At 44.9% G+C, this 15805-nt stretch overlaps 1 protein-coding gene across 2 annotated transcripts in view; it reads left to right on the forward strand.

Moving 5' to 3' along the window:
* SLC25A26 (solute carrier family 25 member 26) overlaps window positions 1–15805 on the forward strand; it is a 113712-nt gene that overhangs the window by 87583 nt on the left and 10324 nt on the right. For both annotated transcript variants that reach the window (XM_077275999.1, XM_077276000.1), the window contains one exon: window positions 11798–11842. In XM_077275999.1, the coding sequence (XP_077132114.1) occupies window positions 11798–11842 (45 nt within the window). The remainder of the gene's footprint in view (window positions 1–11797; window positions 11843–15805) is intronic.

Below are 15805 nucleotides of genomic sequence, written 5' to 3' on the forward strand. Positions count from 1 at the left end.
TATCGTCATTCATAGAAAGCTGTGAAACTCATCTGTTATCATACAGGCTAGGAAGGCAAAAGGAAGAAAAATGGCAAAATCGGGGTGGAGTGCGGATTGAATGGGGGTATATTTACCTACAATGTTTTTTTTGGGCTCAATTTTTTTTTTGTTGCAAAAATTGGCACTAAGAAGTGGCAGAAAACATTGTTTTATTATGGTTGAAAACAAGTTCTCAGGACGTCCGTAGTCCACAGGACCAAAGCCTTGCGAACCTCCTCTGCTGTTGATATTCCCGGCACCTTTTCTGATTAGTTGATCCCGTTTGTCGGAAAAGTTTTGGAGTATTCACGATGAACTCAATAATTATATAAAATGTTTCGCTGAAATATCAGCTTCATCCAGGCCCTTTCTTCCACTGATGAAGCTGATATTTCAGGGAAACAAAGGTTAGAAGGCTGCTCAGTCTTTGGAATTTTAATGAACGCTTAAGAGAAAGGGGGTCAAATACATTTTTCGCTAACATTAATATAAGTTAATTTTCATGATTGAGCAGAGAATGTCTAAAAACTTCGACCGATCATAAAAATTTACTTTTGGTAACCTTAGCGAAAAATGTATTTGTCTCTAAAATGCTCATTAAAAATCCAAAAAAGTGAGTAGCCTTCTACATTTTTGACTTGCTTCCCTGAAATAGCTGCTTATCAGAGGATGAAATGGGCCTCTTCCCCTGATGAAGCTGATATCAGCGAAACGGCCACGTGGAGCCCAATGGATAGCCAAGTTCTGCATGTTCTGTCTGTTTTATTTAAAGGGGGTTCTCCAGTGAAAACAGCTTATCCAAAATATAGGTGAGGGTTCGACCACTGGGACACACATCAATCAGCAGAACAGGAAAACGTTATCCCCCTTTACAAAATGGAGCAGCAGATCGGATGTCTGAGTGCTGCTCCATTCCTTTCATATGGGCCACAAGTGTAGAACTTGGCAGCCCATAGGGAATGAATGGAGCGCTGGTGGAGCTTGTGCACTGACAGCCCATAATAAAGGGGATAAAGGTTCTCCATTCTGCCTACCGACGTGGGTCTCTGCAGTCGGATGCTGGGAATATGTGATTTTTTTTTTTTTTTCCACCGGACACCCCCTGATGAAGCTTAGCACCGTTCCGCTGTCTTTGGGTGTCTTCAGTGTCACAGACCTAAATATTGCAGCAGGTCACATGTATGACTTCCTGCACCACTCAACTCCCTCTGGCCGCAGCCGCGGAAGAATGGGGGGCACACAAATGAGAAATCAGATGTTGGGCCGCCATTGTTGCCCCATAGGTAATGGATTACTAGTATAGGCAGGGCCGGTTTTAGGCAAAGTGGGGCCCTAGGCAAAGTTTAAAATGGGGCCCCAAATGCTAACATATTGCACATCATACAGAAGCATTTCGGTTCTATTTACATTCGCTGATCTGAGGCCGCTAAACAAGTGTGATCGACAATACTGAAGTCTTTGGACGCTTGTTTCCCGACCTCTTTCCACCGTCTGAGAAAGAATGAAGGGAACAGAACGATCACCAACATCACCATACAGTATCATGTTATCAGCAGCACATCTACAGTTTACACCGGCGACGTCCTGCTGAGAACAATGATTTTTATTCCGGCATAAACAATCCAATCACCCAATGAATATGCAGCATTTTGCTTGTTTAATATAATACACCCCATAGTCCTCCATATATTATAATGTGCACCACAGTCCTCCATATTGTAAAATGCACACCCCATAGTCCTCCATATAATATAATGTGCCCCATAGTCCTCCATATAGTATAATACACTCCTCATAGTCCTCCATATAGTATTATACACTTCCCATAGTCCTCCATATAGTATAATACACTCCTCATAGTCCTCCATATATATTAAAATATACTCCTCAGTCCTCCATATAGCATAATACACTCCTCAGTGCTCCATATAGTATAATGCACCACCATAGTCATCCATGTAGTACAATTCACTTCCCATAGTATAATGCACCCCATAGTTCTTCATATAGTATAATGTATTCCCCATAGTCCTCGATACAGTATAACTCAGCCCACATATAGTATAATGCAGCCACCCCAGAGTATAATGCAGCCACCTCAGAGTATAATGTAACCCCCCCACAGAGTATAATGTAACCTCCCCCATAGAATATAATGCAGCCCCCCATATAGTATAGTGTAGCCCCCTCATAGAGTATGATGCAATCACCCCTCATAGAATATAAATATAATACAGCCCCCCCATAGAATATAATGTAGCCCCGAACAAGATATAATACAGCCCACCTCCCCATAGACTATAATGTAGCCCCATCAAAGGATATGATGCAATCATCCCTCATAAAATCTAATAAAGCCCCCCACAGAATATAATGCAGCCCCCCATAGTATATAACACAGCCTCCCCATAGAATATAATATACCCCCATAGTATATAGCACAGCCCACATAGTAGTATATAGCACAGCCCACATAGTAGTATGTAGCACAGCCCACACAGTAGTATATAGCACAGCCCACACAGTAGTATATAGCACAGCCCACACAGTAGTATATAGCACAGCCCACACAGTAGTATATAGCACAGCCCACACAGTAGTATATAGCACAGCCCACACAGTAGTATATAGAACAGCCCACACAGTAGTATACAGCACAGCCCAGAGTAGTATACAGCACAGCCCACACAGTAGTGTGGAGCACAGCCCGCACAGTAGTGTGGAGCACAGCTCAGCTCAATAAATAATCTGCCGTTTATTCTATCCTAGAGCCGGCTTTGATTTTTATTCCATTTCTGACTTCAGTCCATTTAGCGATCTCCAAATCCTGAGCCCATAAAATTCTCCTTTTATTACCGGTAGCGATGAGCGAACGTGCTGGGATAAGGTGTTTTCTGAGCATGCTCCGGTGCTAACCGAGTGACTTCGGCGTGCTCGGTAAGCCACCGGATCGGTTCGAACCCCACCGATCTGGTATTGATGAATTTATTTTAAGGATAGTATTAAAGCGCCTGGAAAACCCCTTTAAGTGTCCACAGTGGGGCATAGAGAGAAGACAGTAGTTATTTCCGAAGTTCTTAATTAACTAATTTTCACACTTCTAAAACATCTGCCGAGTACAAACCATCAATCAGACAAACGTCAGGTGCGAATCCAGCCTAGGAGACATTTCTGTGAACAAATAACACCTTTCAACCCTGGACGACCCCTTCCGGAAGATTTATGGGTTGTAGATTTTATTTTATTTGTTATTCATTTGAATCCTTGAGGGCTTTTTAGATAATAAATGAACAGCTGGCTACATCCAAAATTATACTAATGTATGGTATTATAAGTGAAGAAAGCCCCTTAATCAGGTGGAGTCACAATAAGTCGCCCATGGACGTCTGTAAGGAAAATGCCCGATTATTAGGGATTTTTCTTTATTTTTTTAATGCTTTTTTTGGAGGCTTTCTATTCAACACTCCCCTGATTCGTGTTTTTTTTTTTTTTTCATTTTTTTTTTTTTTTGCCACGCACCATTTGCAAATGATTTTCATGACTGTAATCAACTCCCCACCTTCTATAATGTTACATAATGGACCAAGATGCTGCTACGAATTAACGAAGAATTTAAGATCCGCGTTTTACTGTGACTTCACAAAAGTCACGTCCAAAAAACGTGTAAATTTGGTGCAATATTTCAGAACCTAGTCCTTTTGGGACCCATAAGTATAATTTCAAAATAAACTTTCTGCTTATTATTATTAGTAATAATCATTTTATTTTTTATTTTATTTTTTTAATTAAATAAAGCATTTGTTTACAAACATTTTTTTATTTTTATTTTTTATTTTTTTTTTAATAAAGAGAAGTCTATAACCAAAGATCACAAAAAACCCAGAGGGAGGGGGGGAATACACCGACAAAAAGGAACCACAGTTGACATCTAGCTGCCCAATAAAATAAAACAAAAACATAAACAGTCTTAAACAACAAACTAACTTTGTTTAAAACCACAAGGGAATATTCTGGAAATGTTAAATAACAGCTAAAAAAAAAATGTGTAAATTAAAAATAAACATATTTAATCCCCTGATATTCCGCCAATCCTGCAGCGATGACATCACATCCATCATTCACATGACTGCTGCAGCCAATCAGTGACCTGAGCGTTGACGGCACATGGCCAGCAATCACATCGACGGTAGACATAACATCTGGGGTATTGGGCAATTATAATGTTTGTTTTAATATTTCAACATATTTTATAGTGTCACAATAAAAAAAAAAAAATAAATAAATATATATGTATACATAGAGACATTAAAAAATATAATCATTATGGTATATTAGAATATACAGATATATATTATTTTTATAGGTTTTTTTTTTATTTTTTTTTTACTAATTATCAGAGATACAGATCAGGAGTGTTTTTCCTGCAGTCGGCACAATTTATTGCATTGCTCCGTGTGACCTCTGCTGCAGGATGGTGAGACGCATCATGCAGCATTTATCATCCCCAGCCATGACCGACTTCCTGGGAGATTTCGGCTCAGCCCATGGCGGTGACATTGATTTCTTCTCACTCTCGGTTCCTGTCTGAACAGATAACCATTCTGTCATGCCGGGGCATCTGTCAGGTTACTTTTTTTTCCTTCCCTCTTCGAGTCTCACCAAAGCTGCTTCATGTATTAATCATTGCCTGTGACAGGAATTAGCAAATACCTCTCAGCACTTGTAATAAGAAATGCTGGAAAACAAACACAAAATGAAGATGTTGTGAAGTACGAGAATAAATCGTACAGAGGGGATAATAGGGGATGCATTTTATGTCTGTGGATGGAGCACGGTGGGGGGCCGTGTGTTACTAGCCACGTCTGTATGACACCTTTGGTGATGCCGCTGAGAATACTGACATGTAAAATTTAAAGTGATACCAGCACTTCACCCAAAGCCTGTAGAAAATCAGGGTCTTGTTACCGCCTGGTCCCCTACAACAAGGTAAGTTAAACGTGCCAGTCTAACATGGCCACTTACTGTAGTTACAAAGACCAACCCCCACTTAGTGTAGAGCTACAAACACCCACCTCCACTTACTGTAGAGCTACAAACACCCACCTCCACTTACTGTAGAGATAGAGACCCTCCCCCACTTACTGGAGAGATACAAAGACCCTCCCCCACTTACTGGAGAGATACAAAGACCCTCCCCCACTTACTGGAGAGATACAAAGACCCTCCCCCACTTACTGGAGAGATACAAAGACCCTCCCCCACTTACTGGAGAGATACAAAGACCTGCCCCCACTTACTGTAGAGATAAAGACCCTCCCCCACTTACTGGAGAGATACAAAGACCCTCCTCCACTTACTGGAAAGATACAAAGACCCTCCCTCACTTACTGGAGAGATACAAAGACCCTCCCCCACTTACTGGAGAGATACAAAGACCCTCCCCCACTTACTGGAGAGATACAAAGACCCTCCCCCACTTACTGGAGAGATACAAAAACCCTTCCTCACTTACTCTAGAGATTCACTTACTGTAGAGATTCAAAGACCCGCCCCCACTTAATATAGAGCTACAAATACCTGCCCTCACTTATTGTAGAGATACAAAGACCCTTTCTCACATACTGAATAGATACAGTCCCACCCTCACTTACTGTAGAGATTCACTTACTGTAGACACAAGGAACTGCCCCCACTTACTGTAGAGATACAAAGACCCGCCCCCACTTACTATAGAGATACAAAGACCCTCCCTCACTTACTGAAGATACAAAGACCCTCCCCCACTTACTGTAGATACAAAAACCAGCCCCCACTTACTATAGATACAAAGACCCTCCCTCACTGAAGATACAAAGACCCTCCCCCACTTACTGTAGAGATACAAAAACCTGCCCCACTTACTGTAGTTACAAAGACCCGCCATCAGTAATTGTAGAGATAAAAAAACCTACCCTCACTTACTGTAGACACAAAGACCCTCCCCCACTTACTGTAGACACAAAGACCCTCCCCCACTTACTGTAGACACAAAGACCCTCCCCCACTTACTGTAGACACAAAGACCCACACCCACTTACTGTGGCTACATTCACGCCTTCACTTACTGTAGAGACAAAGACCCGTCCCCTACATACTGTAGATATTCAGACCTGTCCCCCACGTACTGTAGATATTCACAGACCCGCCCCCTACATACTGTAGATATTCACAGACCCATCCCCTACATACTGTAGATATTCACAGACCCGCCCCCCACGTACTGTAGATATTCAGACCTGTCCCCTACATACTGTAGATATTCAGACCTGTCCCCCACGTACTGTAGATATTCACAGACCCGCCCCCCACGTACTGTAGATATTCACAGACCTGTCCCCTACATACTGTAGATATTCAGACCTGTCCCCCACGTACTGTAGATATTCACAGACCCGCCCCCCACGTACTGTAGATATTCACAGACCCATCCCCTACATACTGTAGATATTCACAGACCCGCCCCCCACGTACTGTAGATATTCACAGACCCTTCCCCTACGTACTGTAGATATTCACAGACCCTTCCCCTACGTACTGTAGATATTCACAGACCCTTCCCCTACGTACTGTAGATATTCACAGACCCTTCCCCTACGTACTGTAGATATTCACAGACCCTTCCCCTACGTACTGTAGATATTCACAGACCCTTCCCCTACGTACTGTAGATATTCACAGACCCTTCCCCTACGTACTGTAGATATTCACAGACCCTTCCCCTACGTACTGTAGATATTCACAGACCCTTCCCCTACGTACTGTAGATATTCACAGACCCTTCCCCTACGTACTGTAGATATTCACAGACCCTTCCCCTACGTACTGTAGATATTCAGACCCTTCCCCTACGTACTGTAGATATTCAGACCCGCCCCCCATGTACTGTAGATATTCACAGACCCGCCCCTACGTACTGTAGATATTCACAGACCCTTCCCCTACGTACTGTAGATATTCACAGACCCGCCCCCACGTACTGTAGATATTCACAGACCCGTCCCCCACGTACTGTAGATATTCACAGACCCGCCCCCCACGTACTGTAGACATTCACAGACCCGCCCCCCATGTACTGTAGATATTCACAGACCCGTCCCCCACGTACTGTAGAATCTGTCCCCCACTCATTGCACAAAGATATAGCGACTTTTTAAAGAGAAAAATAGCCTAAAACATCTGGAAACCCCAAATCTTGGCCACAATGGCTAACATAACAAGGAAAAGAAAAACCCTGCCAAATCTCGAGAGAACATATTTCCTCCATGTAGACTTTGATCTTAGCCAGATTTGAACCTAAGACTCCGTTGCAGCACGGCAGCAGTGGCAGCCACTCCCCGTGTTATATTAAAGGGATTGTTCAACCCCTTTCCTGCACACAAGATCTACCAGTGACTTACTAGAGACCCTGGTGGCTCCTGATAACGTCCCCTGCGTTACACGGCACCCATTGAAATTGATTGCCCATCCATCTAGTGCGGAGTTGCTCTTTGCAGCAGCTTTGTCTCCCTTCTTAATATTTCCCCATTTCTTAAGAACACCTAATGCTAATCGGTGGATGACTTTTGTAGACCAGCCGACGTCTGTGATACTTAGGTTTTTTCTCTGAGGGCTGCATTGGTGCCTTTCATGGACAGTATGGAGGACATTACAACTGTGAGATCACATCGCGCCTGACCACTGCTGGCACAGCTGCCTTCATCCCCGGTAGGTGGTAGATACACTACGTTGTCTACTCGCTGTGATGGGGAATGCGTTTTTTTTTGGATTTCGGAGGATACTTGCATTATGGATCGTCCAGATGCTGTAATACAAGATGGCTCACTGGAAATGTCATCTATCAGCCAATTATTATGTAGTAGGTGCCAGGTGCGGAACCACAGACAGGAAACGAAGGCTATATTCGGAACATTCCGCTCCTCATGATGTCATGGACACAGACAAAGCCTCTTTATTTCCCCTTATCTGCAGTACTGTTCCCCTCCGACCGTCCTGAATTGACTATTCACCATTCCAATTGTTTTACAGCCACTTGTCAGCTGCGTGTAGGAGCATGGCCGAACCCGGGTCCCCGGTGACGCTCCTGAAATGGATCCGCACTGAGACGGTCCTGCACTTACTGAGATCGGGTTCCACACTTGCGTTCCCTTCTAGATTTACTACTGTACTTAAGTATTGTATTTTCGAGGAAATGTAACGTGCTGGATTTGTTATTATGCTACTGTGTTTATGGAGATGGCTTTGTAAAGTAGTCGTTGTGTTTCACGCGTGATCCAGCCCCCTGTTACATGGATCCAACTCCTGTAGAACTGATTCTGCCTGTCTAATTTTGGTTCTCCGTGTATATCCGATCCCATATCTCTTCATACCTCTTAATGGGGTTCTCTACTTTGGGAACAACCTTTTTTTTAACTTATTTAATGATTACTGTTTGCAAAGCTATGAACCCCTGTACTCATTGGCGTAACTAGAGTCCGATGGGTCCGGGCCCCCAACTGCACGATGGGCATATATTTGGGCCCTTGTAGTATTGTAGAACATATAAAAATCTTCATATTCTCTTCCATGTAATGATGCCCTCCGTCTTGTCTCATTTCTGTAATGACGTTCCATGTCTTGGCCCCTTCCTGTAATGATGTCCCTCGTCCTGCCCCTTCCTGTAATGATGTCCCCTGTCCTGCCCCTTCCTGTAATGATGTCCCCCGTCCTGCCCCTTCCCGTAATGACATCCTCCAGTACTGGCCCCTTCCTGTAATGACGTCCCCGTCCTAGCCTCTTCCTGTAATGATGTCCCTCGTCCTGGCCCCTTCCTGTAATGACGTCCCCTGTCCTAGCTTCTTCCCGTAATGACGTCTCCCGTCCTGGCCCCTTCCCGTAATGACATCCTCCAGTCCTGGCCCCTTCCTGTAATGACGTCCCCTGTCCTAGCTTCTTCCCGTAATGACGTCTCCCGTCCTGGCTCCTTCCCGTAATTACATCCTCCAGTCCTGGCCCCTTCCCGTAATGACGTCCCCTGTCCTAGCTTCTTCCCGTAATGACATCTCCTGTCCTAGCCTTTTCCCGTAATGACGTCCCCCGTCCTGGCCCCTTCCCATAATGACGTCAACTGTCCTAGCCTCTTCACGTAATGACGTTCCCTTTTTTAGCCTCTTCCCGTAATGACGTCCCCTGTTTTTTCCTCTTCCTGTAATGTTGTCCCCCATCCTGGCACCTTCCTGTAATGACGCCTCCATCCTAGCCTCTTCCCGTAATGACGTCCCCCATCCTGGCCCCTTCCCGTAGTGACGTCCCCAGTCCTAGCCTCTTCCCGTAATGACGTCCCCGTCATAGCCTCTTCCTGTAATGACGTCCCCATCATAGCCTCTTCCCGTAATGACGTGCCCCTTTCCGTAATGACGTCCCCTGTCCTAGCCTCTTCCAGTAATGACATGCCCTGTACTAGGCCCTTCCCGTAATGACGTGCCTCTTCCCGTAATGACATCCCCTATCCTAGCCTCTTCCCGTAATGACGTCCCCTGTCCTAGCCTCTTCCAGTAATGACGTCCCCTATCCTAGCCTCTTCCCATAATGACGTCCCCTGTCCTAGCCGCTTCCCGTAATGACGTCCCCTGTCCTTGCCGCTTCCCGTAATGACATCCCCATCCTGGCCCCTTCCCGTAATGACGTCCTCTGTCCTAACCTCTTTCCGTAATGACGTCCCCTGTCCTAGCCTCTTCCCGTAATGACATGCCCTGTACTGGCCCCTTCCAGTAATGACCTCTCTTGTCCTGGCCTCTTCATGTAATGACATCCCCCTTCCTGTAATTATCGTCCCCCCATCCTGTCTCTGTCCTGGCCCCTTCATGTAATGGCCTCCCCATCCTGTCTCTATCCTGACTCCTTCCTGTAATGATGTCCCTCTTCCTGTAATAACGTCTTCCCGTTCTGACTCCATCCTGGCCCCTTCCTGTAACAATATCTGTGCTGGCCTTATTGGTCTGGGAGAATAACACCAGTAAAAGAAAAATGGCTGCCGGGAAAGGAGGAAGCAGACCCGGAAGATGTAAATAACATATTTATTTATAGGGAACATGTCTCTATTATTGGCCCCCCTTTCAATTAAGTCATGGCCCCTTAAGTGTCAATAGGCATAGGGCTACATGGTAATAATTTATCCCTGATGTCGACCTTTTGGAGCGTTGAAAAAATATCACCAGGGGGTTGTCTTAGGGAAACTTTGAGGTAGCAACATGGAAGTGCGGTAATGAAAAGTCACCGTTGTCATTACCCACAAGTGGTTGGCGCTCACTATTCTATACTATAGGACAGTAATCCATCTGGAAGGGCGCTAATAAATTATGCTGCCCAAGGCACCGCCCCTGAGGAGCGCTAATATGGATCTAGTCTATACAGATTGTCTACGAGGGGGAGTGGGCTTATATGTCACATTATTTTACAAGCTGCTGATCAGACTTTGCCTTTAAAGTGGTTTTCCTAAAAAAAAAAAACCCACAAGTCTTAATTAGTTTAGTTTGAAAAACAAAAAAAAATACATTTATCTTTTTTTTTTTTTTCACAATGCCAAATAATGCTATTACCTTTTTTTTTTTTTTTTTTTTTTTTTAATATTCAACCACTTGAAATTTTTGCTGAGTGTTACTTGCTGGGAAGATCTGAGTGCTAAGCGCACAGAGACCGTGCATCTGCAAAATACATTGGCAGGGGGTCGACCAGAAAATCGAGGCTGGAGCCAGCAGACAGGCTGACTCTGGTTGCATTAGGTTGGACGTGTAAAACAGCCATCGTGGAACGCTCTCCGTGCTCAGGCCGAGCGCATGGAAATAGACTCCCACCAGCGCCGTGAGCGTTGAGACTAGATAGGAGACCTGATGTTGTCTCGTACTCGCCGTGTAGCGCAGGACGTGGAATATTAATGGTCTCGTGACTTTACAAAGCTGCTTTCCACCCGTTTTCTTCTCTGTAGTCAGTTCTAGAAGTCCAGGAATTTTATTGTGTTTTCTTTACTACGTATTGAGGACCACCCAAGGCTACGATGCTGGTTCACCACCGGAGACCGTCAAGTGAAAATCTCTATAAAGTATTAATTAGTTTTTCAGCTCAGTGTGTCTATGCAACATAATACTGTGTAACATAGCCAGCACGGCTTTTTTTTAACCATTTGTAGGCTATTCTTGGGACATTATGGCTTTGACTTTGGTTCGCGATTTTCCGATCACAAATATGGAAACCAGATTGGAGAGTGATGGCCTTGACTTTTAGATGACTCTATTCCAACATTTAGGCAAGAGTTATCGGCCCTCCTTTTCCAGCCATTCAGATAAGATGTTGCCAACTGGGGGTGGTGACGGTAATTTCTGTTCCCGGTGTCGGAAAGTTCTCTGACCCCTTTATTCCCTAAGACGACACCATTACAATTATTGGCATGTAATAATTGGGGTTAGTTCTGGCACAGATTTTGCCATTCTCAAGGTCTGCATCTGATTAACAAATCAATAGAAATAGGCAGGTAAAACCCAACCACTTTCCCTTGGTGGCAGGGCTATGGAGTTGGTAAGCCAAACCTCCGACTCCTCAATTTCCATGACTCTGACTCTGACTCCACCACTCCGACTCCACAGACCTGCTTGGTGGTCTCTTGCAACTTTTTCACAATTCGCATTAAAGGGGTTGTCCGCAAAATGTGCAATGCTTCTTTGTTCCCATGTATTATTTGTAACTACATTTTTTTTTTTTTTTTTAGATCCCGTTTTCTCTTGTTCAGTTTCCACTTTGGGAGTTTTTGAAAGTAAGTACAGTCATTGTACAGAATGGTAAACTATACATAGCAGCTATGTACATCCGTTTTCTCATTGTATAGTGCTAGACTAGATGGTGCACGCTTGATGTATTCATGGAATGTCCTATTACCATATAATATCCCCATGATTTTGTTGGCAATGATTCTGTAGGTTGTTTTCCATATTTAGCTCCTGTTACGTGTGGAGCACCAATCTATATTCTGCAGCAATGTACAGGGAAATGTTCCCAAACTGGCTTGTTGTGGGACACCCGTGTAATTTCTAGCGAGAACAAGGTCAACAAGGGAGAATGGGATCCCCAAAGAAAGCCTAGTCTCATAGAAGGATAGCTGGGTTCCAGAAGAAAGCCTATCTTCATACAGGGAGAACGGGGTTCACAAAGAAAGCCTAAACTCCATACAGGCAGAATGGGGTCTCCAAAGAAAGCCTAGTCTCATAGAAGGATAACTTGGTTCCAGAAGAAAGCATAGTCTCATATAGGGAGAAAGGGGTTCACAAAGAAAGCCTAGTCTCATAGAAGGATAACTGTGTTCCAGAAGAAAGCCTAGTGTCATACAGGGAGAATGGGGTTCACAAAGAAAGCCTAGCTTCATACAGGGAGAATGGGGTCTCCAAAGAAAGCCTTGCTTCATACAGGGAGAATGGGATCCCCAAAGAAAGCCTAGTCTCATAGAAGGATAGCTGGGTTCCAGAAGAAAGCCTAGTCTAATACAGGGAGAACAGGGTTCACAAAGAAAGCCTAGTCTCCATACAGGCAGAATGGGGTCTCCAAAGAAAGCCTAGTCTCCATACAGGCAGAATGGGGTCTCCAAAGAAAGCCTAGTCTCATAGAAGGATAACTGGGTTCCAGAAGAAAGCCTAGTCTCATACAGGGAGAATGGGGTTCACAAAGAAAGCCTAGCTTCATACAGGAAGAACGGGGTTCACAAAGAAAGCCTAGCTTCATACAGGGAGAACGGGGTTCACAAAGAAAGCCTAGTCTCATACAAGGAGAGCAAGGACGTGAAAGAAAGCCTAGCCTAATACAGGGAGAACAGAGTTCACAAAGAAAGCCTAGCCTCATACAGGGAAAACTGTGTCCGAAAAGAAAGCCTAGCCCCATCATGGGAGATCGCGGTTTCCAAAGAAACCCTAGCCTCATATATGGAGAACGGGGTCGCCAAAGACAGTCGTAGCCTCGTATATTGAGAATGGGGTCTCCACCAGAAGCCTACCCTCATACAGAGAGAATGGAGTCCCTGAAGCCTAGCCTCATACAGTGAGAACTGGTTCCCCCAAAAAGAAAGCATAGCCTCATACGGGGAGAACAAGGCCCCCAAAGAATGCATCATACAGGGAGAATTGGGCCCCCAAAGAAAGCCTAGCCTCATACAGGGAGAACGGGGCTCCCAAAGTAAGCCTACTCTAGCTGTCCTGTGTATGGGGAAGTTGGGAGAGATAACAAGCTGTTAGACCTGCAATCATTCGACGGACTGTTTTATAATGTGATTATACGCTTACACAGCGCCATACATTGTGTAGTGGCTGTGACTAGTACTGCGACTGGTTTCCCATACAAGTGAATAGGAGAGCGCTTGCAGTACTATATAAGGCCCCTTTACCTATGGAGCTGTGCCAGGTCATCAGTATTAAAGTTCCAAAAAAAAATAAATGTGAGATTATTTTGTATAATTTCTAGTAAATAAACATCATTTAGAATTTGGGAATCCCAAGACATGTCATTACCCGATCTCGAGTCAGACCCACCTACAGATCATCTCAGTTCGCTAATGAATGACGGACATGAAGCCGAGCAGAATCTGTAAACACATTTCTGGAGAGGTTTAGCTTTTCCCTGGTGACCATGTAGTAATTGGCATCTCCTCTTCTGAACTTCTGGGAAATGCTTCCTCAGTTGGCCGGGGTCAAGACGTGAATGCCCAGTGGGTATAGCATGGAGCGTAAAAGCTTGTCACTTATACGGTGCTTCCCTGACGTCACTGTCCTCGGTGCTCATCTTTATACTTTATGCGATTTGTTATAATTGTTATTATTATTACGCTGCCGTCAATAGATAAGAAGACCGGAATCTAAAGATCAGTTGTTGGGGTTTATTGGTCAACTCGTTTCGAAGTTTCAAGCTTCATCAGGGCAAAACCACGGTAATGAATGAATTAGGCGCATTTTACTCCAGTCCAGTCTTCTAGCAAGACCAGCGCACAAATCGCCACTTTTTCACTTTTGATGATTTGGGGTCTTGGTGTTTTGTTACACCTCCGTAACCTTTTAGGGTGCGCTACGGATACGACCTAACCGGCTTATACAGGATACAGAATTGGGGTCCTCTGCCAGGTCCTGAGCGATTTCCACAGTTTTGCCATGGGTGGCGCTCACGAGTATCGATCAGGTTTTATTGTCACTATGATCTTTTATATGTTACAAAAAAACATTAGTATAGTCCTGCTAGTCCAAGTTCCCCTGTGGTCCTGGCTGGATCACTCCTGGTCCTGTGCACCACACAAGACGTTGCTAACCGTTTCCTACTGTCCCCCGAAAACTGTGTTGACAGATGATTGGGTTTATGTAAACCTCACCTAAAAGTGGGCATCCTGGGGTGTTACCAGTAGGGTTGGGGCATTCACAGGAGCAGTGGGGTGTGGTTTGGGGGAGTAACTTAAAACACCCCCATTAATAGTGTCAAGTATGCTTTTCATGTGTTGAAATGTGAGCTGAGGTGTGTGACGCGACCGGTAATTTCAGTAGCTAAGCCAGCCCCCTTCACAGATATGTAGACTGAGGACGGGGCTGGCTTGGCTAATAAAATAAGATGTCAGCCAGCCCCCTTCACATACAGCTCTGATCGAGACACTCTGTGAACGTTGGTGCTGTTTTGTGCCAAGCATTGGACCGCAACGATGCGCCTGGTTCAACAGGACTACATTAATTAGTAGTGATGAGCGAACGTGCTGGGATAAGGTGTTCTCTGAGCATGCTTGGGTCCTAACCGAGTGCCTTCGGCATGCTCGAATAATATGTTTGAGTCCCCGCGGCTGTTCGACAGCCGCAACACATGCAGGGGTTGGCTGTTTGTTAGGCAATCCCTGCATGTGTTGCGGCTGTCAATCATGACATGCAGTTGCGGGGACTCGGAGATATTTTTCGAGCACACCGAAGACCCTCGGTTACCACCCGAGCATCCTCAGATAACAGCTTATCCCAGCACGTTCGCTCATCACTATTAGTAATCTTTTCTACTAGTTAAAGGGCAATGAAAAGCTGACCGATCGCCCCGTGCAGCCGGTGTGAAGGGTTAATGTTGGCAGTCGCCCACCGATCGCTTCCAATGCTGCTCACGTGGAGGAAGCACAGAATCGCACAGGCAGCAGAATAGGATCCACTCCCCTCCTTCAGGCGCACAATGGGAATGTCACCGGTTTGTGCTGTCGCAGTCACTTTGTCAGGACCATTAGTTCTTCCGCTAAATAGTTTCCCCAGAAACACAAGCTGTTACCAGAACCATCCGTAAGTGCTCTATGGGGAAAAGCTTTTCATAGCCAGAAGCTTCTCAAAGGCTTCCTCTGTGCTTCCCATACAATCCAAGGAAAGAACTCTAGCACTTCATGAAAAATGCGGCCAACGTATAAAAAGAGCGCCGTCCTCCAGCGCCGTGTGTCCGGTGAATCCTATACATTTAGTATAATTTATATTATCCATGATTCTGTACAGTGGAGAGACTTGGAAGCTATTTGTAGAGGAAACCTATAATGGGTTAATGTGGTGTTTAGGGGCCTCCACTATGGAGAGGAGGCCGAGCGTTCACTTCTACGTGACCGATCTCCCATATGGAAGATGTGAAAACAGCCGATTCTGTAGAACACGTCATCTTTACTAGGCAGAACGGGGAGGAATGAAGTCTACCGTTCCGGAGGCGTTGGATACGCCACTGATGTCACTTTTAAAGGGGTTCTCTT

The sequence above is a fragment of the Ranitomeya variabilis genome, chromosome 8, assembly GCF_051348905.1.
Source record: "Ranitomeya variabilis isolate aRanVar5 chromosome 8, aRanVar5.hap1, whole genome shotgun sequence".
NCBI lineage: Eukaryota > Metazoa > Chordata > Amphibia > Anura > Dendrobatidae > Ranitomeya > Ranitomeya variabilis.